The 25440-nt window shown below is 34.0% G+C and overlaps 2 protein-coding genes across 2 annotated transcripts; one reads left to right on the top strand and one right to left on the bottom strand.

Annotated features, from left to right (window-relative positions):
• The first annotated feature begins 142 nt into the window (after positions 1-142).
• Positions 143-8356, top strand: Aps (diphosphoinositol polyphosphate phosphohydrolase 1 Aps). The gene is made up of 3 exons (XM_085959398.1): positions 143-605; positions 717-872; positions 7026-8356. Exons 1-3 carry the CDS (start codon positions 507-509, stop codon positions 7233-7235), a joined length of 465 nt encoding a protein of 154 aa, XP_085815524.1. The 5' UTR covers positions 143-506; the 3' UTR covers positions 7236-8356.
• An 84-nt stretch (positions 8357-8440) lies between these two features.
• Positions 8441-18327, bottom strand: Cc2d2a (Coiled-coil and C2 domain containing 2A). The gene is made up of 7 exons (XM_085960025.1): positions 18215-18327; positions 17621-17783; positions 16818-17525; positions 16334-16657; positions 14031-14296; positions 9683-9800; positions 8441-9563 (listed from the first exon to the last, which is right to left on the bottom strand). The coding sequence occupies exons 1-7, from the start codon at positions 18325-18327 to the stop codon at positions 9378-9380; spliced, it is 1878 nt and encodes a 625-aa protein (XP_085816151.1). The 3' UTR covers positions 8441-9377.
• Positions 18328-25440: the final 7113 nt, after the last annotated feature.

Here is a 25440-nt window from a genome sequence, read left to right as displayed (position 1 = left end):
CGTTTAAATGAAACGTCTTACTTTTATTACGTAGTTATTTAAATAATACCAGTACTCTACTCGTATTTTTTAAACAAACAATATTTATTTGAAAAGCGTCGTTTGGTGCGCTCGGGAATACGATGTTTACTTAATGGTATCTCATTTCCTCCTGTCAGCTGATGGGATCGGTAGTCTCCGCTACCCTTGTTCAGTTTCCATTTCGATTTTTGCAATGAGAAACCGTCTGTCACGCGCCATGCAACATGGGCCCTAAATATTCTATTAAAAGCTAGTTGTAGCTTAAACACTGTTTAAACAGTTCGCTATCGGTGATCATTCGTACCCGCTTGAATGTTCGTACAATCGGTGAAGTGCTGAAAATGCCTGAAAATATTATGGAGTACACTAGTTATGGCGGTTGTTGATCATTAAATTTTTCAATTAGTTGTGGTTTTGTTCGTGTTTTGAGTCCGATTTCGGTTACGTTTGTACTTTAAGTTCTTTTTTGGATATATCCTGTAAACATGGTGAAGGAAAAACCCAATTCAGTCAGGATATACGACGCGGATGGCTTCCGAAGACGCGCCGCTTGTATTTGTGTCCGCTCCGATGCCGAATCTGAGGTTAGGTTCTGCAAACATATTTCATTAAGTATCATACTAAAAATTTGCCAATGCTTGTTTACGTTTACCGATCTCACTGCGATGTAACATCCGTGTCGAATTGATTTGTAGGTTTTGTTGGTAACTTCGTCACGCCGACCGGACAACTGGATAGTGCCTGGCGGAGGAGTCGAACCAAACGAGGAGCCTTCGGTGACTGCCATGCGGGAGGTGTTTGAAGAAGCCGGCGTAGTCGGGAAACTGGGACGCTACCTCGGAATGTTTGAGGTGCGCATTTCTGCAATTAATACACTCGTCATAATATAGTGGCTGTCATTCTGCTAGTGATGACAGTTTGGCTGAAGTTTTAAGCATTTAGCGTCAAAACAATTTAAACGTCATTCTTCATCGCAAGAGTTGCTTCGGACAATGATTGCTTTCACAAAATGGGAATCTAAAAATATCAGCCAATTGCTTTTACCCTGTTTTCGATATTATGTTTTATCAATGTATGAACTTTACTGAAACATTTTAAATTTAAATGTGACCTAGGTAAATATACAATAAATACATTATGGTAAAGCTATAAATAGTGCTCCACATCGTTTTTGTAATCGAGGTCTTTTGAGACAAAAAACCAAACCAAAACCTAACACAACCTACTGAAAAACAACCCAAAACCTAACTAGCTATTTATTTTTGGGTTACAGTAGGTTGTGTTAGGTTTCGGTTCGGCTTTTGGTCTCAAAACACCATAACTCAAATGACGATATGGACTACTATAAAATTACCCATAATATAATATATAGCGTGTCATTTTTGTTGCCGTATTCTTTGGAGACGTAAGACAACCCATTGTAACCCAAAAATCAGTGGATTGTTTTAGGTTTCGGTTGGTTTTTACCACGTTTTTATTAACTCGTATTCTTGTTTGTCCAGTACAAATTTTTTCTTGTGTGTCTAGTCCTAGCAACTAAATTATTAATATATACGTGCGTTCAATCAAAATGAAATGTCAAAATGACATTTCAGTATTCTATATTTATTCAGTATTTCTATCAAGTACAAAAAAAAGTATTTATTAATACATAGAATTGTCAAGTTTATATGATTCAACAGAAAATTTAAAAATGTGGTAATAGTTCTTATCTTGTAATTATCAACTAATGATTTCAGACCATTTTTAACATTTTTATTACTTGACATGATACTGTATACATACAATATCGTATGACTTTACAACGTAAATGTTTAGTCGTGTTCCGTAACTCTTCCCAATTTAATATTCTTGATGATTTAGCCTGTAATGGCTTTATAACAGTGGCGAACCTATGGCACGCAAATGTTTTATTTTAAAGAGAAAAAATATACCTATATAATAAATTGCTGATCGCATTGTATAAAAAATAGCAGGCAAATACTCTTAAGAATAAGTATTACGTTTAATGTAAATATATAATTGAATAGGTCGGTCTTTAGGCTTTATGTGTCACATAGGTATAATCTTATCGCACTAACCTCATCAGGCGGCCGGGGAAGCCACACCGCAAACCTCTGATTTTGATCGATTTACAATGCTTGAGGCCACTGTAGTGAGAGAATGCCTCATCTAGCAATTCTAGTGTCAATTTGTGCGTAAGGAACCAAACAAAGTAATACAGTTGGAAACAATTTCATTTCTACCCACAAAAATGGCTGTACCGAATAAGAAACAAGAACTTGGTGGAGCATGTAGTAATTTTGGCAGACAGCTTCAAAATTGGTGGACCGAAATGTATAGCGTAATGTGTGCTATGTTCGGTGAGTGATGTCTAGAATATCATCATTTTTAATAGCATTCTTAAAAACCATTTTTTTCTCCATGAAAAAACGCTCAGCACATCAGTCAAAAAATAATATTTGGGAAAATTTTAGCACGAGTATGTAAAAAGGTTTCCCAATCCTGCTCATAACATCGAAAAGAATTATAATACATGCTTGTTATGTCACCCCAGTGGACAATGATTAAAATCTTTCTAATTTTAACCTAATCCAATATACCGTTCTTCATCACAATTTAGTATCACGCAAACGCTAGACAACTTCTTTTGTAGTTTATTTTTTAAAACACTACTTAATAGTCTTAATTCCAAATTTGGCCGGCAGACAACTTCTTTCGGCATGTGTACCCTACAAGAAAAATTACTCCATTTGAATGTACACACTGAATACCTATACTGCGGACCCAATAGCAAATTTGGTTGATTCAATATTACTACATCCTGCTATGCCGGTAAATGCCTTTTTTCCGTGGCTTGGTCGTATATCCTGAATCATTTATCAGTGCAATTTAAAATTTCATATAAATTAATATCATAGATATTAGAGGATTCATGTGTTTAAAATATTATTCTTTTCATAGCAGCATATCTAATTTGAACATTTTTGCCTGATATGTACCCCTTCAGATAATAATACAATTAACATAATATTACATCAATATCAACATTTTTCTTAGAATAGTAATATCACTTGATAACAAAACCTCATTTACAGAATGTTAAAAACAATTATGTAGAATATATAATACCATATTTAACTTATGAGTCGATTTGCTCAGTTTGGTTACCAGTGCACTCGTCCTACTTTAATCTTGATGTAGTCGTGCAGAAAGCAGCCAGTCCACAATTTGGTCGAAAATGAGTCATTGTGTTTAAGGTGATAATATATAAGGTATTTTTCTATGTTCTTCTCCTGAATATAGGATCCCTTCAATCAAAAATGATCCATAAATCCATAGAGAAGATTTCAAATAATATGCCTCCTTCGATTTGTAAAACAGTACTAAAATATCACGAAACATCCGTTTGTGTATCCATTTAAAAATTGTTAACACTCAGATGTAGTTATTTGGTATTTATCATTAAATCTAATATACTGTATACAGGCGGCCCTCGACTTACGAACGTGCACAATTCGCTATTGCCTACATTTCTTAAAATTAAGATTTTGTTTATAATGCAAAAACCGTGCGCTACCATGCAGTCACTCCTCCTCTCCTCGTCACCTTCTCGAATACGTAAAAGGGTGGTATTCAACTATCTCTTGACAAATTTATAAAGAAAACACGTGATTGCTAATACGCCTCGTTAACTTTATTGCATTGTTAAATAAATATTTTAAAGTACACTTTTTGACATCCCTCTATTTTCGAACATTCAACATTAGAACACATGAACCAATTACGTGCAAAAGTCGAGGGCCGCCTGTATAGGTGTGTAGTTTTAATCACCTAACACAGGTGTATATTTCTCTGCATAAATAATATGCTCAATTACAATATTAATACATCGATTCCTAAGCCATTGGTAGAAATGTTCTGTAATAATCGAGTTCTTTAAAGAATTGTGGGAGATTTAAAAAATGACAATCCATGGTCTTACATTGGCAGCATAAAGATTGCATGAATTCGTTACAAGTTTACAATTCAATCCTGGCAGACAAACAGGAAATAAAATCCCACTTTGAAAGTAACCGACTCAGCCTAAACTTTGTTAGGTAAATATGATATCGGATAGAATCCTGCTAATCGGCAAGCTTGTGTACATTATGTATATAAATATAGTCGGGCCGGGGCATTGGTAAACTTCTCAGCGATGATGTCAACACGGCCGCTCTTAATAATGTTAGATTACTACTGGAAAGTCAATAGTATTCCTCTCGCTCTGCGTTTTATCTCTAATGACTTCATGAAGCTCTTTCAGGCCCCTGAATTCTAAAATTTCATTATGAAAACTATTTTGTGTAATGAACCAATCTTTATTTCAAAAATATTCATATATTCGTGACATCTGTTTTCACACGATGAATATTCATTTGACTTTGTATAGCTAGCTAGCTATACCAACATTGATTTTTTTTTTAATGCAGATATTGATCGGTGTGGGGAATTTCTCGATCAACGGTGGATTTGAAAAATTGATTATGAAATCGATTTATTAATAAATAAAAAATTATTTATTTCGGCATTACATAAATGAATCTACATAGTTTACCTTGCTTGGCTTGTCTGCACTTATTATGTAAAATGTGTCGATAACTGTAAAATAATCTGTACTCTTATATTTCCACATATGACGATTCCCAGCGTGTGGCACATCGACTGCTTAATCTGCAAACCAGCTAACTGTACTTTTGACCAAAAATGAGATTTCGATGGCATTTTGTTATAAAGCATGTTTTCTATGCTCAGACAAAATCTCAAACTCCTAAACTTATAAATAAATGCGTTATCGTTATTTACACAAAACACCCAACTGCAGGTGCCAAATTTCTAATATCGTAAATGGAACAACTTGGCTCTTTATATAATTTTTCTTTATATATAAAAGGGAAGCTAAAAAAGATAATTTCCATGTGTATTTTTGGAATTGTGATAGTTACATTACAATTATGTACAGGCTCGCAATGAACATGGGGTACCTTTACAAATTATGGATATATTTTGCATTCTGTTTTGTGAAGACATCGATGGATTACTTCTGATACACTTAACTGCCTTATTATAGGAATTTATAACATTAAAAAAACATTTTTCAATTTTGATATACCTACTTATAGACTTTTTTTAATACTAAAATTGGGTGATTGGCAAGATAAAGTCAAACCAGACATTCATTTTAACTTACCGACAACTCTTCGGTAATAAAAATTTCTGTTAAAAGACAGTTTGGTGTATACTGTATTGCTCTCAATTTCGTGACATGACTTGACTATACAGGGCCCTGAAATTATGGCCCCACAAGGGGGGGGGGGCTGATAGGGCTCTAGTCTAGGGGCCCGGGCTCAGGGGGGCCCGGCGTGGCGGGTCAATCAGATATTTAAGATAAACACACATCACAAATTTGCTCAAATAGTATGTTAAAAAAGTCGTCTGTGGTGCTATTTCACGAGAGACAATTTTACAAAAAATGAGGTTGTTAGATGCATTTTGATTGTTTTGTATTGATACTTGACAACTACATAGTTCAAGTAGATGTATTTAAACTACAAACATCCCTAAAAATAAACCGAAGGCCCTTACTTTTATCTCTAACACAATTTTGAAAACGCTTCTGTTGTGTGTCACACATGCCATTAAACTTAGCGATAGGTAGGGGGGGGGCGTTTTAGGATGTGGGGGCCATGCCAGAAATATACCATGACCACTGCAGGGCATATCATACATACATCTTTCTTCTAGATCCTTCGGTCTTTTTCATACCTATATAACTGAATGAGAAAGTTCAGTAATCATTTCTGTATAAAAGTAGTTACTTGCCAAACAACATACAGTCGAACTTGGTTACTACGAGGAAGATGAGACCGACTAAATTTGCTCGTTATAAGCGTTACTCGTTATATCAGAGAATAGGTATTTTTAAATGAGCGGTCACATAATACAAAAAAATACAATTCAAACAAAAATACACAATTAGAATTTTTCCCCGAAACAAGCATGGCATTCCTAAACTACAAAAGAAGTTGTTTATTGTAATAATAGCTGTTAGGTACCTACTTACTTCACAAACCTTGGATTTTTTTTTCAACCATATGCGTTAATATTTTTTCAATGTTGTCGGCGAAAACACCAATTAGGTAGATACTTAACTACTGTCATAAACGTAATCCGAACTCAGCGGCATCCTGTCCTGCCGGATTTTATTGGTTAGGGTCGAAATGTTTTTAAACGATTGACACATTAAAAGTTTTAAGAAAAATTTTGATGATATTTTAGCTTGGTATATCCGATAAGGACCTCGTTATAAAAGTGAATAAATGTATGATGAAAATCATAAACCAAAATGTCAAGAATGTTTCCTCGTTACATCCGAGATCTCACTATATCCGTGATCGTAATAACCGAGTTCGACTGTAATTCGATTAATTAATGTCATGGCTAGACGATTTTTAAGCCACCTCTGGTCGTCTAAATTATTTTTTCACCGTGACACTAGTTTTTACAGGCCGTGTAATATTGGAGGTATTCTTTTCACTAAATACAAGCTCAATCTATTGACGGTTATTAAGGCCATTGATAAAATTAGATTAAAGTCATTTCGCTTTACAGATTCATTTGTAAAAAACAACAACCTTGCAATGGTATTATAAGCCTTAAAAATAATCATTTAGCTGAACAATCACGTAAAAACACAAATAACAATACGTAAGCAACACATAAACAGCAGGCTAACACTTACAGTCAATGCATTCGATGCCCCTAATCCGGGAATTTTAAATTTTTTTATACTTAGTTAAAAAATCAACCGTTCTAAAAATATTCTGAAAGTGAAAATTTATGTTACTCCTCTTATTATGGTAGTTCAAACTCTTGGATGAAAACCAGATTGACCAGATAACTGATATAGGTATATTATATAATATGTAATGTGGTCTGACTGTTTTAACGCTTGATGATTTCAGAACCTGGAACATATGCACCGCACTCAAGTCTATGTGATGATGGTGACCCAAGAGCTGGCCGAGTGGGAGGACTCCCGGCAGATGGGCCGCAAAAGACAGTGGTTCCCCATCGAGGAGGCTCTGGCGCAGCTGGCCCTGCACAAACCCATTCAACGTCACTACATCCAACAACTGAAGCGCTCCAGGACTTCCCCCACACCTCCCATATAACTTTTATACTTCTCATCGATTATTGCTTTCTTTCACTTTTGTTGTAGTCGTCATTATTTATTCATTTAAAGCTCGCATCTTATATTTTGTGCGTCAATCCTTTTCGTCGGATGCATTCCGGGGACCTATTGCTCAATTCCACCAGTATTAGTTATCCGCTGTTGGAATACTGTCAACTGAAATGTTCCACGAAGCGCACGGTCAGTTTCAAATCAAAATTCTTGGACAGAAATCTCTTACCCATAGATAAACATTATTTTTTTAACGAAAAGGTTTTCGAGTCGTGAATTTTGTACGGTATGTTTTTAATAGATGTCTTGTTTATTAACAGAACATTCGCATTCGAGTAAATTATTACGGTTTTATCTGAACGAACTTTAGGTGTTAAGTTATGAGATATTGAAAAATAATTAGTTTGTCATCGACACACAAATGAGATGACAATATTGGTGCTCGATAAATCTGTTACAGCAACAATAATGTAACGTTGTTTCGCCATTACAATGCTGGTCATAGAATTTCATCAGAAGTCTGCCGCGGCCCCCGCCGCCGAGACTGCGTGGAAGAAACGATTCTACTACCTATTCAATTTACTTTAATCTTATATAGTATTCTAGCTTTTAATATATTTTTCACTATAGGGTTTAAATTAATACGGTCAGCGAGGCAGATTATTTTCATTGATACCCAACGACCGCATGTTTAAGAATATTAAAAATTTAGGCATTGTGATTATTATACCATTTATATTTATAATCTACTGTTAATAATAATTAACTATATTGACTTGTATGTCATAAATGATCAATTTTTTTTATACATATCACTATTATCAGTTACGATCGAATCATTTTCTAAATTCTGTACTAACATAAAATTAATGTCAACGGTCACTTTTATACATCAATATTATTAATTATTATTCATTTCCTATTCAATAATATAATCACTGGATTTTTTTTTCTAACTTCGCTCTCTGTTATCTGAAATCAAATGTTTGCTTTTGTTTTATCTTTTGATGCAATGGTACTTAATTTAAGATTTGACCCCATAATAATATGTACTGTCTCATTCTATCATCAAATAAACCTGTTCCGCAAATGGCACAGAGATAAGGTTAATACTGTCCAATCTTTTATTTACCCCATTAAAACCCATCCTTACACCAAATTCAATACATTCCAAATAACAATACATGTAGATGTAGTAAGTATCACAATGGGTATATATTTTACAGATTCTTTTAACTAACATGACAAATAGAAAAAAAAGATGTAGGTAATGAAATTAATCCCTGATCACTGCCAGAGGAGTTAACTCACGTGTTCTTGTAATCGTCTTATTTTCTGAATAAACTGTTTGTGTATATTTTCTAAACAATATTTATCATTTTAGTGTGAAAATATTCATGATAAACTCGAGAAACATGTTGATTTGGTAAGTTTTCACAAATATTTATCGTTCTGTTTCTATTTTATGTTTTTTAGGGGATTTATTTTATTCCAAAAATAGTGTCCACCTAGAAAAAATTGGCTGGCAGTGATGAGGTTTTTAACAGTGATAAAACTGTTTTTCATGAGTCGCTGGACGATTTTTCTGTAAAATTAGTTTTAAATGTACGTATGTAGTATATCAATGTGTCTACCAGCTTATCAAGGTGCTAGTTTAAAATTCCACTGTTTCCTAAAAAAATCTAAACGGATATTGACTTGAGTCGCCAAATCAGGTCTAGGATAAATAACAGGTTACTAAATCCTCTCTATAGCCGACCAATCAGACGTCGCGATTCAAATCATGATTTTTAGCATACGTTTAAATCGCTATACAAACGTCACCACTATTAGCATCAACATCATCGTAAATGCACAAAATAGTTTTTCATGATTTACCTGAAACTCAAACCTCCAGAGCGTGTTTAGCGACTCATATTACATGTGCAACTTTTTGTGGAACTAAAAAAATACATTCAGAGTTAATTACCATTTTCACTCCTGAGCATCACATTTACCTATACAGAGTGAATCTATACAGATAACCAAAGTGTAGGTACTTAACTCAATTGTAGCGATATTAAAAATTGAAACCTCGTAAGGCAACAGAATTAATATGATAAACAAAACCGATCCACAATTTTACATATTCCTATCGTCTCAGCACTGATGCGAGGTAAACCCACACACTGTAAACTGCGTTGGGATACGGGAATACCTCGACCCCCAGAGCAAATTCAACTCCTGAATGCTCATCGAGGTGTATTTGTGTCGCTTTGACGGCAGATATTATTTCGCTCAGTGAACTGTATTTCATATTTAAGGGGAAACCATATATCTGAAATATACAACGGACATGTTAATCAAGTAAATCGCAAACCAATAAATAATTATCAAAATTCATAAAATAATAAAAGTTTAAAATAATTTATTCTTGCATAACTATTATTGACTTGCCTTGTATGAAAGGAATAGTTGTTGCATATAATGTGAGTGTCCTGGCTTTGATTTCGATGGACATAAGTACCATTTTTCCCAATGACAGAGTACATTTCTCATCACACCGCTACAATGCCTAAAACAATATGCACATGGAAAACTTCCATTAGTTATTGCAATAATTAAAATTATTTGGATGGTAGCTTCATGTTCATCAATGCAGTGTCACCATTAACGTTCAGCCATAAACGTGCCACCGTTCAGAAGACATGTAAACTTTCTGATTGCATTTATCCGAATAACATCAAATCAAAAAATATTTAGAAAGTGTTACTTACGAGCTAGGGGTGCGAACTATTATACATATAAGTTCCTTATAGTACTATAGAATTGACTAATTGATGTCACACAACTATTGTCTGACTTGACAATATTTTTGTGCAATAAAAAAAAACAATGTTTTAAACCAGCGTTTCCCAAACTTTTTTGGCTCGCGTACCACTTGGTACATTACGCTTAATTGTACCACTTCATAAAAATGATTGTATTTCGAGAAATTTGTTATTCTATTTGCATTATAAATTTTATAGGGTGACTATATTTCCCAACGCCCACGGTGGCCGCGCGGCATAAGCGTTGGACTATAAAGCCGTGGGTCCCAGGTTCGAATCCTGGGTCTGGCAAGTACACATATTGTTTTTCAATTGGTGTGTGTCAGGGTATGGACCTAATAGGTTGAGCAAGTGGCTGACATCCATTTCTCGTAAAAAACAAAATCTGTCAATACAAACCTCCACTCTGTGGAGGCCCATATGATCCTATCAGGATCGGACATGGTCGGAAAAAAAAAAAAAAAAAAAAAAAAAAATATTTCCCAGAACTCAATTTATTTAAGTTTAAAAAAAATACCAAAGGTTTTATTTTTTCTGATAAAAATGAGACATTTGAACTTTACATATCACAATGTTTTTTTTTTTAATAAAAGTGTCGAAATTCAAAACCAGGACATTTAACCTTATAGCGGCCCGTGACGTACGACGAGCGTCATAGTAGATCGCGCGATACACGCCCGTGACGTACGAAATACGCATTCATATTTTCGCGCCTTTTTAAATGTCAAATCGACTTTTTCTCAATTTTGGTGTTGCTAGTGACATCTATTGAAATAATTCGAAACAAAAATTGATTCAAATCGTGGGTAAAACAGTGACTACAGACATATTTCAATTCTACGAAATTAGGGCTGCCAAAATTGGGAAATCCCAAACTATCGCCCGCCATTCTGCCCATATTTTTAGTGTTGAACGCGCGCGCTCGGAATATTTCATTGATGTGTATTATTTCACATGCGAATGATCATTTTTGAGTTATTTTAATTTTGTTTTCAATATACAAGTTCTATAACCACGTTTTATCAAAAAATCTGACATTTATTGTGTACTTTAGTGTTATTTTAATTTGTAACGAAGTTTTTTACGTGATATTTTAGTAGAACTTTGTGTGATTGCTTCGATGTATTTGTTTTGTAATAGATATACAACACTTCATTGAATATTAGTGTATTCTTAGTGTTTTTGTGATTTCAAGTTATTTTACACGTGTTTTTTGACGATTTGTAATCAAAATGGATGAGCATTTGATGCAGCATTCGGATGATGATTTGATTGAAGTGCTCGTGGAAACAATCGAATCTGAAGACGAACCGAGTGACGACGAAAATGATATTGAAGATTGTGATGACGATATTCCTGCAGACATTTTAAATGGTATCGAAAGACCATCGTTTTCATGGCAATCGGACCCATTTGATCCTCGAATCTTTTCATTTGATTCAAATATTTCGGGAGGCAAATCAGATTTGCCTTCTAATGCTCGTGAATCGGATTATTTCAAATTATTTGTTAGTGTATCATTTGTGGAGATGATAGTTCGTGAAACGAATAGACAATTTGTGTTTGCCACCAAAAACATGCGTGTACTGAGTGACCGTTTGAAGCGATGGGTAGACTGTACCACCGATGATTTTTATACCTTTTTGGGAATTTGTTTATTGATGTCGCGGAATTCTCGAAATAAAATAACAGAACACTGGTCAACAAAACGATGCTTATTTTCACCGTATTTTTCGGAGTCTATGTCAAGAAATCGTTTTGAAATGTTGCTTCGTATGCTCCACTTTTGCGATAACGAAGCACAGGTTTCAGGAGATCGTTTATTTAAAATTCGACAGGTTTTAACTTCATTGAAAAACACTTTTCAAAATCTATTGTACCCTCATCAAAACATATGTATTGATGAAAGTCTTCTTTTATTCAAAGGTAGACTTTCGTTTCGACAATTTATCCGAACAAAGGCTAGTCGATTTGGGATAAAAATATTTGTAATGGCCGATTGCCATACTGGATTTGTTTTAGATATAATTATATATACGGGAAAACAAACGGAGATCGACAAGCTAAACTATATTGGCATATCAGGAAATGTTGTGGCCACTTTACTGAAGCCATATTTGAACATGGGCCACACGTTATATATCGATAACTGGTATAGTAGTCCAACACTGTTCAAATTTTTGCATGAAAATGGTACAAATGCTTGCGGAACAGTACGACGGAATAGACTCGGGATGCCAAATTTCACCACCAAATTAAAAAAAGGTGAAACCGAATCGTTTCACACGGACGATATGATGGCTCTCTCTTGGAAAGATAAAAAAGATGTGACAATGTTGACCACTCTGCATACCAATGTTACTAAGCCGACAGGAAAAGTCGATTACAAATCGAAAGAGCCGATTGTGAAACCCGAGTGCATAGTAGAGTATAACAAAAACATGGGTGCAGTGGATCATGGTGACATGGTCATTTCTTCCGTCACATGTGCCAGAAAAACGATCAAGTGGTACAAAAAGGTATTTTTTCACCTTATTGATCTGTGTCTACTGAATGCCCACGTCATCCACCAAGAAAAAACTGGCAAGAAGCAACCCTTGGGAGATTTTCAAATACATGTGCTGACACAGTTGATCGAAGATCATAAGACTGAACCACGGCAGAATTTGAAACGGAAGGCTCCATTGCCAGCTAGGCTTACCGAACGCCATTTTTTGGGCAAAATTCCGTCGACAATAAAAAAAACCAATGCTACTCGACGATGTTATGTGTGTTTCAATTCCAAAACTGATAAAAAACGTAAAGAAACTAGATATTTATGTAAACAATGTGACATTGCTCTATGTTTCGAGCCTTGTTTTGAAATTTTCCATACGGAAGAAAATTTTTAGTGTTTTTTTTTTGTTTATATGTGTAAATATAGTATAAATATAGTGTAGTAAATATAGTTATAAACTTTCTTTATTGTAAATATTTATCGTTGTCTGTTTGGTGAAGTTACTTTATTCGTGAAACTATTTTTTTTTAAGTGAAGTGGTTTGTGGCAACCCTAATTCTAGTGCAAATGTGATGACAGATTTACGAGATTTCGTATGAATAATTTGTTTTTGGAGCTTTTCATGACATCATATCAACGTGAGTGCTATATTTTTATATTTTTATGTAGAATTTTTTATTTTATTGAAATATATAATTCTTGGGCCCTGTTAGTATAAACTCTGTATATCGGCCGGGCAGCTGAAAGGTTAAAGAAGTTTTTTTTAAATAATTTTTATTAAAAAAAAAATTACATAGAATTAAATAAAATTATTTGTATAAAAAAAATGAAATCCGCCGCAGGCAATTTTTTTCCAAAAATTACCGATATTAATAGAAAATATATGTATATAAAATTAATTAAACACGGTAAATGTAAAAATTCTTCTGATGAAAACGAGACAATTCATACTTTCATTTTTACAAATTTACAGCAACGCCAATTTTTGTTTTAAATATAATAATATTAATGAAATTGTATTTAAAAATATTTTTATTACCGAAATTATGAATTATAGAAAAAATACAATAGTTTAAATGCTATTTTTATGACTGATTTTTTTTTACTTTTTATGTCCGCCATTACGGATTATTTTTCGCGTACCACCAACTATCCACTCGCCTACCACAGGTTGGGAACCGCTGTTTTAAACAATTGGCTCTTTTTTTTCATTGTATGTATTATAAATGCATAGTAATTCCACTCCGTCATTTTATTTTTCTCTGCCTATGAGACATAAGTTTTTTAATCGGCAATAATAAAATTATATTTCATAAAATATCGTTCCTCTCTTTGCCACCTGCCACGCCTGAATGGACATTAATTGCATGACAATAAAACAAACGAAAAAAGACCTGTAATAAACAGTCAATTTAATGAATCGGCCATGATTTTTTATATTTAAAAATAAATTTATTAGCAATAATTTTACGCTCACCGATTCCAAACAGTCCTTCTGTGCCCTCGCCATTTCTGCATTTTAACCTTGATCTTATCCTCTATACTCTGTCTTAAAAGTGGACCGTCTTGCGTATTGTAAACGTAGAGGGGTTCCTCTGCGCTAACGTACGAGAGTAGAGTGGGCAGCGCTGTGGGACACGTGATCCTGCCACCCTTTTGGAACACCGCTCGCCAGTCAGATGTGTCGTTTAAATTAAATCTAATCAAATCACACCGCTCTACCGGCTGAATATTCACCCATATCTGAAAAATTTTGCAGATCGATTCGAGACAGACTTAAATTATTATATCATTTGATATTTCTACGGCATATAATGTCAGTTAATAATCTAGGTCAGTGGTCAACAACTTAGTGGCACATAGGTTTTTTTGTTGGCACGGCCTAGACCAGTGTTTCTCAACCGGTGGTCCGCAGAAATTTTCTGGTGGTCTGCGAAATTTTTGGCGTCCAAATGCCTATACTGAAAATTCCAATAAAATCTTTAAAACCAGTGCAAGTGTTTGTACATTGTGTTTTTGTTCTTAAAATAGGTTAATGGTTTTACATGATGAAATCAACCATGATCAGACGTTTCACATGCACTTATTGTTTTGCAATATAGGTAGTCATTTCATACTACTGAATCACTAAGGTGTGACCTAAATACGAGTGCTTACATTGGTGGCAATATACAGGGATGTTTGCAGTAGAAATCGCCAGTTTTGCGTCATCTTCTATAAAGAGCACGTCTCACATCTTGCTTTACCCGAATTTTCTTTAATTGACATTAATTCAAATCTGTAATCAATGTTATCCCAATAATGAGGATCCTCGTATAGGCAATCTATGGATTAATAATCCCTTCGTGGAAGACAAATTTATGTGCACTTAATACTGGAGAGAAATAAAACCTAATTGATTTGTCTTTTGGTGCCAGTCTGGCGTTCAGACATAAAATTAAAACATTGGTTCAACGGTCACTGGAGGAGGATCTATCTCTTAGTTACAAAGTCATAAAATCATTGTCCTTATTTTCGACTATATATTCATGTGACATTTTCGGCCATGTCAGTCATAAAAACCGAATGGGTGTGAATGCAGCGTTTCGTCTCCGAAACAACGCTAAAGACACGGATATCAAATTATAGCAAAGAAGCAGCAACAGATTTCTCATTAAATTGTTTAAACTGTTTCTCAAAATTTCTTATTCTTATTTATTTTCAAATGTTAATGCCTAGGGGCGGCAGGTTATATGAAAGTATGGTGAAGCAGGCAAGTATGGTGAGGCAGGCTGGTAATCAATTTGCGGCAAAATTTCCATGTTAACATTATATTACATGGGTACGTTATAATGACTAAAGTAAATCCTCCGTGATCCCCTGTATTTTTTTTATCATGTCGCTATTTCTCGTAAGTTGTTGGCTATTGTTGGCCTGCTTCATTCGGTTGTATGAGAAAGCCGATTCCTTGCCCCTCTTTTTATTTAATACCTCTATGGTTAATGCCATGTATTGAAGTTTTAAATTTTAAAAAAATTCAAAAAAAAAATTTTTTGTGTTATTTTTTACAATTTCAAGGCTTAAAAAAACATCCTGTATAATACATTTAATTGGGTTGCCTTGTATAGCTTGACCATGGATAAGTCACACATCAAATAAATTGGCATTCGGGAAGCCAAAAGGCAAACAAAAACCTGGTCGACCTCATGCAAAATCGAGGGATACTATTGAGATGGATTTAAAGAGTTTGAGCATCCGAAATTGCAAAGAAGCAGCTTTGGACATAGGCAGATGCGACAGGACGCCAAAACCCGCATAAGGTTATAGCGCCAGGAACTTAGAAGGGATTTTAAGAGTTTTCACAGGTGGTAAATTTCATGCTAACAGTAAACATGATTACAACATGGCTGTGTATATTATATATCTACTTGCATATGCAGCAAAACGCATTAAATATGAGTTTATATTCTGTACCATCGTTTCTTTCAATCCAGTTAATCAATTTTCTACTGTATGTATTTGAATGTGAGACACTCATGTTTGTAATTTTTTAACACTCAAATCAAGTATATCATTAATTACAAATAAAAGCGATTTTGATTAATTTCGATGTACGTACATAATTAATTATTTATTTTGATTCACTGTTGATTCTCGGTGGAAGGCTATCAAAATCAACATTGTCTGTTTTTCTGGTGAACCTTTACAATGTAAAACATCTTTGTTTTAAAAAGTATTATGTACATAGCACAAAGTAAATGTTGGCCGTAGAAAAGATCAATATAATAAAATAACGCTTACATTTTCGTCGTTACAGATGTAGTGAACTTTCCGTAGAGGACAGAATGGATCCTTGGTATCATATTTCAAGCCCGTAGTAGCATCGTATAAATAATATTTCCAATTATTTTTAATTTTCAGCGTTAACGTCTTCAACTTGTACGACTCTTTCTTCAATCCGATCTGATTGTTTATTAGATTTTCTCTGAAGAGCACATAGGTTGATAAGCCTCGTGGCAGAGCATAGCCTGACATAAACCAACAGTCGATTCCCAATTGGACAAAATAATTCATCAGAAGTATTGTGTGATCTATCATCGAACCGCAGACAAGTCGTATAGTTTGCTAAAATATAAAACATCTCTTTACTACCTCGTGTAGGAACGATTCCATGAATTTGTACGACTCAACCAGTTAGTGTGTGTGAATGAACGTGACATAGCAATATGCAATTTTGAATTTATATTTAAATCTAATATTGAATATTGAAATCTGGATATCTTACCACTCCTGAGAGGGCCACAGAATGATCATTTAAATTAGTTTCAAATAGTGGTATCATCGAAACAAATCTTGTGCAAATTTGTATCTTGTAAATGATAGAATTATCCGAATCGTCTTTCAAATTTTCATCCAGACTTTCCAATTCAAATTTCTTCGCCGTCCTCGTATGACTTCTTGTGTCACCCATATTTGTAGAAAACGATTTAATACTCTTCGTCCCCTGGTCATCCTTTTCGGGCAGAGTCTTGATGCTTTTTCTTCTATTTGGCGTAGAATTCCTTGAAGAGATAGACTCTTCAAATTGCAACGCATTAATAAACATGTTTCGAATGCAGTCAGCAAATTGTGGCAAAGGAAGAGGTTGAAAGAATCTCGTTATGCAGATATTCTTTCCGCTGGTGTCCAGGACCAGCAAGTTCAACTTCCTGCCCGGGAATTGACTAGTATAATTCTTTGTAAACCCTTGTAAATACTTTATCATAAAGTCCATTTCGTTCGACTCAAAGTTCTCGCAGCATATTTCCGATATGTCAAGGCACGTCGGGAACAGTTCCAAGTAGACCGAGATGTATATTCCTTCCCTCTGTTTTAAAGTGACATCTTTTTTCATTGCCTCAGAAGGCAGTTGAGATTTATTGTATCTTTCGTCTGGGTTGTTTTTATAGCCAAGTAGTTCTGGAGGGGAATACATCAAGAATGTTCCTTCAATCTATTGAAAAACAAACAAAACATTGAATACATACCTATTCCTGTTGAGCTAAAATGATGAATTCACAGCTTATTAGTAAAATCAACTTATCATACCTTGGATTCAGAAAACACGCTTCCTAGTGATATCTTCAAGGAGGACAACCAGTTGGCACTGTATTGGCAGTGAACAGTAGAATTCTCCAATCTGTCATCTCCGATTAGATCCTCAATTTGCTCATCAAATAAGTTGAAAGATATAATTGACGACGTGTTATGCCTTGAAAGATATTAGTTATTAGAAAGTGCACTGGAACGATTTAACGCCACCGACAACTGCACTTACTGGAAGATTAATCTATTCCAGCGCCCATTTGTCCCAATTTCCATTTTAAAGAAACCATAAGAAGTTTAATATTTTCGAAAAATGGCTAAAACCTCATAGTAATTAGAACAATGGTACAATAATTATTGATATTAAATGTACTGAAAATTTTGGCAGATTTGACAGCATTCAGTTGTTGACTGACTTAATTTAATTTTACTTAAGTTGATATGCATTTTAGCCAAGGAATCTTCAGTAAAATTTCAGCGCTAGAGAGCTTGCTGTTTTGTAGCCTCAGAATTCTAGACATTCTGTGTTTTATAGTATGGATATAAAGGTATAATATATCTGTTACATGTATAAGTTTATAGAGTAATAATATTTACTTGACATTTAAGCATAACTGTTCATTCCATGTTGGATTATTTCCCGCGGCAGTCGATGTTCTTTGATTCTTCCCTTGGCAGCTGACTCTTACAAATGGCTTCAAACTGACCATCTTGATTCCCACTTCATGTAAAGAGAAAGAAAAGCATGAAATGATCATTCAAATATAATATAACCGCAAGACAAAACTAGATTTAACTATAACAATACCGTCATCATTATTGATGTTAGAAGTGGTCGATTGAACGTCATCCAATCTGTTTGGAAGTTGAAATGCTTTGAGTATGCAAACTCTCAATGTGTAATCATTTGCAATACTTCTTATTTTTGGTGTGAAATTGGACTGGCTTGTTTGATAGAAAAGTGGACGTTTCGGACCCAGAAAGTCTACTGTAATATTCCTAGAAAAGAAGAGGATCATACACATTATTTAATGCAGTGGTCTCCAACTCAATAAGGATGTGAGCTACTTTCAGAAATTGAAATTGTCTGGTGAGATACTTATACATATTTTATCATCGTCGTTTATCGTACCATAAATAATATTATTACAGTGGCGCACCCAGGGGGGGGGGCAAGGGGCCCTGGCACCCCCCAAAAATGAAATTGAAATTCAAAGCCAATAAACTATACCTTTGGGCTTAGACAAATAAAAACACGGCAAAAAAATGATTTGTAATAATTCTCCAGCACCCTTTTTAGAAAAATTTCTTAGATTTTAATTTCTAACACAAAAATTTCAAAACACTAATGTCGGGTTTTTTTAGAAACCCAATCCCTAATGGAACTGTCAAAAAATTCTCGGTGTCCACCTGAATTCCGGAGTGGTGTAGGTCATGGCTGGGGAGGGCTGACAGGGCTCTAGCCTGGGGGCCCGGCGTGTCGGGTTGACCAAATAAGTGAGATAAACACACATCATAAATTAGCTTTAATAGTAAAAAAAAGTCGTCTGCGGCGCTATTATACTTCATGGCCATGAAAATTTTCAATTACTTATATAATTGTGCAATATATTTTTTGATTATTATGTGTCGATACTCGACAGCTCCATTAATAAAGTAGATGTATAAAAAATCGCCAATAATTCACTGTATAAGTACCCTTAATTTGAACTAAAACATAATTTGAAAGATGTTAATGTAGTGTTTCACACTGACTTTAATCTTAGCGGTAGGTAGGGGGCCCCCCAAATATCCTAGCCCGAGGACCCGTTTCAGGATGTGGGGACCATGGTGTAGGTACACCGAGTGCAATAGACAAAAGACCGATAAACGAGAAATTAGGCTGTGAAGAAGAAAATGAGCCTATAGGACTAATTTACATTCTCCTCCTTGGGCCCCCCCCCCAATATTAAATCCTGGGTGCGCCACTGTATTATTATATTACTTAAAATAAATTAGGACATCGAACGTCCAACAAAACATAAAATGCATACTTTAATTATTTATATATAAACAAAATAATAATTGAAAAATATCTTGAAATAAGTGTGAGTAAAAGTAAAAATAATTAGTGAAAAGAATGGCATTTCATTTTCCTCCACAATTTTTTCAATTCTCGGTGAGTACCTCGTCACTTCCATCTGAAGCAATTATCAAGATGTAGGTACATCTGTGAGTTTCTACTTTTAACCACCTTCATAGTGGAAACGTTGATTCACATAAGTAAGTAGAACAAAACAATGCCTACATTTCATTTCGGAGTCCAATAATAAAATTTGAGAGGCAAATTTATAAATATGATAAAATATTATACACGAGGTACCGAAAGTGTCGCCGCGAGCGACCATTTGGCGATCACTGATTTAATTCAATATGCTATTTAATAAAAATAAATCACCACTCCCATGACAGAGCGATGTGGACGTCCATAGTAGGAGGCATCTTAAATTTGGTACGAGAATTAGTTGTTAGATGTTCACTCAACTGCTTATTTGTACTTTGGATCAAATAAATAAAGACACACATAGCTTAGTCAGTAAGGCACATGGGCGTAAATCCCAGGGGCGCGGGTTCGAATCACACTGGGTGTCATATTTTTTTCAAAAAGATTTTTGACCAATGCTTATGTATTTTTCTGAGGTGTTTTCAAATTATATATTATGTTCAATAAATGAATGTTGCATTCTTAAATCTTGAAAATAAATTGTTTTGAAATACTCTTTAAAATACCCTAAAAAAATTAGACTAATTGGGAGTCAAACCACAAATCTTTTCAGTGTCCGGGTAATGTTCTATCACTTGAGTTACTGGCCTGACTATGATCCTGTGAATTCAATTTTATATAATAATATAATAGTCAGTTGTATTATATTATAGTAGTAAATTTTATTATACCACATTTTTATTAGCTCGTATTCTTGTTTGTCCAGTACAATTTTTTTCTTGTTTGTCCAATACAAATCTTGCAATCGATTTTTAACTAACTTCCCGACTAGCTAGACATTTGAAACTTTTAGAATATATCAGAACACAATGACAATGCATTCTTTTAATACTTTTAGCAATCTTTAAGCAGAGTTGAATTCATTTTCAGTTAATTCTGTTTTGTATGGAAAGTTATTTCAGAAAAAATTCGTAAAAAGTAAAACACTATTATTGGTTGCTAAGGGGGTCCTAGCAACTAAATTATTAATATATACTTCCATTACTATGGAAATCAAAATGACATTTCAGTATTCTATATTTATTCAGTATGTCTATCAAGTACAAAAAAAAGTATTTATTAATACTTACATAGAATTGTCAAGTTTATATGATTCAACAGAAAATTTAAAAATGTGGTATATAAAAAGTTTTTTTTATTTTGTAATTATTTAAGTATCACATTTCCATAATTTAACATTGATTTTACTTTATGTATTTACAGTAGAACCTTGCAGTGGAGGGTGGAGGTAGGCTTTGGAGATCCGATAAATATAGTGCACACTTTCAGTCATAAAAAATACTCTTCTTATTTATCTATAAGATATCTAAAATTATATATGATTTAATGGCATAATTTTAGATATTTTATAGATAGAAAAATATTTTTTTACCTAATATCTATTATGATTTGGTTTCGGCAGGGTTAATTGAATTTTAAAAACTAACCAACACCATCTGCGATTTGTATTCTTAGTTCAATGAAAACAAATATTTATGACTGACAAACTTTACTGTGCACTATTTTATGTTAGATTTCCACAGCCTACCTCCACCCTTCGCCACTGGAATCTTGGTAACCGAATTTTCAACTATCCTAATAACAGTTTCATATGATTATAAGGAAATGATACAATAATTAGTAAAAAAGGTGAATTCAACAATTATTGATATGGATGTAAAATAGGGCTATTTTCATCCCTAATTAGTGTGGATAATCAAGATAACCCATACGAAATTAATACAGTATTGGCATAAAAAGTTTTTTACTCTCACCTTATTCCAGGATATTTAAAGTTTATCATAATATCGCTCAATTCTTTATCGCTGCTAAAATTCTTTTTCTGCAGTAACAGATGGTCATTTACCAACTGCAGATAACGAATGCTACTTCTCCGTTTCAAATCGATGGGGTCCAATACATTTGTCACTCGGGAAATGTTATCTAACACGCTCTCCCGTGGTCTTCTCGCATATTGGTCAATGGAACTAGTTGATGCAAAATCATCGTCGATCGGTGACACTTTCAACTCATTCCGAATGTAATTCTTTTTACCAAATACTCCCAATATTTTAGAAATATCCAAACAGTCTTCTTTGATGAAATTAAAATTTAAATAGCTATCGAAATAAAAATGCTTTGATTTCATCGGTTTGTCCAAAAATTTATTGTAGAATGTAAAAAGATATGCATTTTCAGGATCATTTGGATCCAGTAGGCTCTCGAACAGATGTGACAGAAGATCAATGTTTACGTTATGTTTAATATTGAAGTAATTGCATAGTATGCCATGATTATCGGGATGCTGATCATTATAGTCGTTATTGAATTTAGAGCCGATATTTATATCGATCAGTCCGCAACATTTTAATTCCTCATTAGCTTCATACTCAGAATTCATATTACTTATGAATTGTGGATATTTAGAACGAATATAAGAAGAAATTGTCTTATGAGACCCAACACCATAGTGAGAAAATTCTTGCTTCGATGTAAATTGGAATTTCAATTTATTATTCTGTGCATTCTGACTATTAGAAAAATTTAATAATACTTCCGCAATCTTATTGATTGATGTGAATGAAGTCTTTTCGTAAATCAACAGTAACATTACAGACGGACGCTCGGATAATTTCAGTGAGTATTTCTCATTTATATCTATGACAAAGTCGTCATTCAGCTGATAGTCTTTTGTTTGACAAACAAATTTATTATTCACACTTATTTTCAAAAAGATTTTCGTTCTATTTACATAATTCCTTCTTTTGCTCTCGCTAACGGAGTTGGTCGTTGCCGTAACAATGTCTATATTTTGTTTCAAATTGAACGATAACAGCGGTTCTTCTGGTTGCCGATAGCATTTACACATTGTATCATACAGCTCTTTTCTTGTCACATCATCATCGTAAGAAAGAATTGGCTTCGTGGCTTTTCCGACGCTTCCAATTGACGGACTGATTTTCTTTTGTTTTGTATATTCAGATTTAAGCATAATATATTCACATTTTACTTGATCTTTGATATCATTTAATTCATCTTCAAACCTCTCTTCCCATTTTATTCTTTCCTCTTCATGATTCATATTTTTTTTACTTATTTCTAATACAATATTTGTGCTTGTAAAGTTCAGTGTTTTACGAATTGTCTTAATAAATTTCCACAAAGTGACCATTGCTTTATAAAGTGCCTTTTCTTTAACGCCTTCTTTTAATCTTGATTTCCTCAATTTGGATATATCCTTAACGCACTTCTGGAAGATCTCATCTTTATAAACCTTTTTGTAATCGCCGTCACTTCTTTCTAAAACATCATTTTGCCTTTCCTTCTTTGTTTTTCGTAATAAAACTAAGGCTTCATCTAGCTGCTGTTCCTTGGTAGAACATAGATTCAATAAATATGTATTGTACAAGTCTGACATTTTTTGAGCTAATACGTGTTCAATAGAGAACAATGGATGATGAAGAAATTTGAACTGACCGAAAGTTATGTCGATATCATTATTTTGTTGAGACATAACTGCTATCGAAGGTACATGTTTATGTATAGCTTTTACGTAAATAGGTTCATTAAAAATCGTAGATATTTCAACTCTTTTACTGCTAATGTATTTTATTGTAGTATCAACCGTGCTAATAGGATCGTCTTCCATTATTATTGAACCCTCTGAATCGAACCACTCACTGAAATATAAAACAATAGGAAAATTAGTCATCGATAGTGTTAGAAAGGAGGTAAATTCTGAATACTCATATTTCTGATAATCTGTTTCTTCAATTCATTCTAGGATATCTCCTAAAATCCTATTAAATTCTTTTACCTTGATTAGTATATAGAGAGTGATGACGATAGCTAATAAGATTACTCTTAAATTGCATGATATTTTCTGGTGCACGTCACGGCAGATGGCACTTGACAAAGAGAGCTCACCGTGCGAATGGGAATGGCTGAAGCAACATTTAATTCAGACTGTCTGGGACTCACGGCTGTGCTCGGTCAAAACCATCTCTGCCTGTGCGACACTTGCAATCTGACAGTGCCGCTTGAAGGTGGCGAGCACTGGCATCTTACAAAGGCTCAAGGCATCCAGCTTCGAGTACAGACACTTTCAGTGGACACTGGACTGTGTTGGTATGACTCTAAGAGAAACATTGAAGGTGATAAAGCCACATTGGACCTCGTTCAGCCACATGCTACTGATGGCTTAAGAGAGTGTCGAATTGGCCTGCCTTTTCAATTATTACCACCCACATACGTGTATACGGCGGAACTATGGGATGCCGGCATGATCTAGGAAAAGGAAAGGGATTCTTGGAAACAACATCTAACTAGGGAACGGCATGAGCTAAGAAGAAAAATTCATAATGATTTCTGACACTAACTCTTACATAATTAAAATTATATTGTTAAAAGAATATTAAACAGCAGACTTTTAAGCAGGCGAACGTGGAATTGGGTTAAATGAGGCAACATGACTAGCGAAGCAATTTAATGATTTTATTGAAAAAATAAATTGTACTTAAATACCTGGCATCTTTCGAATGACTGACTATATTCTTAAAGTGGTCATTTCTTCTGTTAAAAACTGGCTTTCTTCCATGAGTAATACCTTCATAGACAGGATTAATTTTTGCTGGTAATTCTCCCAATGATTTTTGGGTGCCATTCCAAAATAAAAAATCGCTACTAACTTTATCATTCCATCTCGTTATAATCAACGGTGTTATGTGACTTGTTATATTAATTTCTGGGTCAAAATATGACAGGGCAGTCTTTGGTTGTTTATTTGACTTATCCTTTGGTGAAATTTTTGGATCTTCATGACTTTTGATCTCGTCATCTATACTATTAATTGACTGTTGCTTTTTCTGTACTCCAACGCTTTTATCTTCCGTAACTGGAAGTGCCGTTCGTAAAAAGAAATCATCATCCTCTTTGAGTTTTTGTTTCAATTGTGTTGAAACAACTTTTACCTTTGTTTGCAGGTCCATGTCTCGTATAGCTTTTTCAATGTAATCTTCTTGGCTCTCTCGAGGGAAAAAATCAAAAAGATTTTCATTTTGCAATGCAACATTTTGATGTTTACGATTGCTGTGTTTAGATCGTGCTTTTATAAGTGATTCGGACGATTTTTGCTTCACACTTGTAAATCTGTCCTTAATTTTGTCTCTGAATGTTTTCTTCGCATCATCTGAACTGTCGACCATTATGATTCTTAGAAAACTTTAAATAAAACTTTTAGGTATTTTATTTTATGTCCAATGAAGGTACCTACTTACCGTGTTTACAATATTAATTAATTAATTCATCTATTATTTATTCATTTAGTTATGTAATATTTAAATATAAATAGGTACTACCTCTTTTCTTATTTAAAAAACAGACAGCAATTATTTTTGTTTTGTATTCTACCGTTGCCATAGTAACCATTTAATTTTTAGGTAAATAAACAGATAACCAAACATTTGTGGCAAGTAACAACCTACCTAGGTACTTAAATTTTAAGTCAGTGTTTGTTTTAATATGGTTTTAATGTGGTACATGATGATATGAAAAGTAATTCAGCAGTTTGTTGGTATTCTGA

Source organism: Rhyacophila brunnea, unplaced genomic scaffold (genome assembly GCF_057557595.1).
Source record: "Rhyacophila brunnea isolate RB1 unplaced genomic scaffold, BYU_Rbru_1.0 scaffold_9, whole genome shotgun sequence".
Taxonomy (NCBI): domain Eukaryota; kingdom Metazoa; phylum Arthropoda; class Insecta; order Trichoptera; family Rhyacophilidae; genus Rhyacophila; species Rhyacophila brunnea.
This window is presented reverse-complemented; position numbering and strand designations above follow the sequence as displayed.

Excerpts from the sequence above, each read along its gene's own strand:
- Aps (XM_085959398.1), top strand. The coding sequence starts at position 507 with ATGGTGAAGGAAAAACCCAATTCAGTCAGGATATACGACGCGGATGGC. Across the intron at positions 606-716 it reads GCTCCGATGCCGAATCTGAG|GTTTTGTTGGTAACTTCGTC; the intron begins GTTAGGTTCTGC and ends ATTGATTTGTAG. Across the intron at positions 873-7,025 it reads GCTACCTCGGAATGTTTGAG|AACCTGGAACATATGCACCG; the intron begins GTGCGCATTTCT and ends TGATGATTTCAG.
- Cc2d2a (XM_085960025.1), bottom strand. The coding sequence starts at position 18,327 with ATGGTCAGTTTGAAGCCATTTGTAAGAGTCAGCTGCCAAGGGAAGAAT. Across the intron at positions 17,784-18,214 it reads CAGTTATGCTTAAATGTCAA|GCATAACACGTCGTCAATTA; the intron begins GTAAATATTATT and ends ATATCTTTCAAG. Across the intron at positions 14,297-16,333 it reads ACATCTGTAACGACGAAAAT|ATATGGGTGAATATTCAGCC; the intron begins GTAAGCGTTATT and ends AAAATTTTTCAG.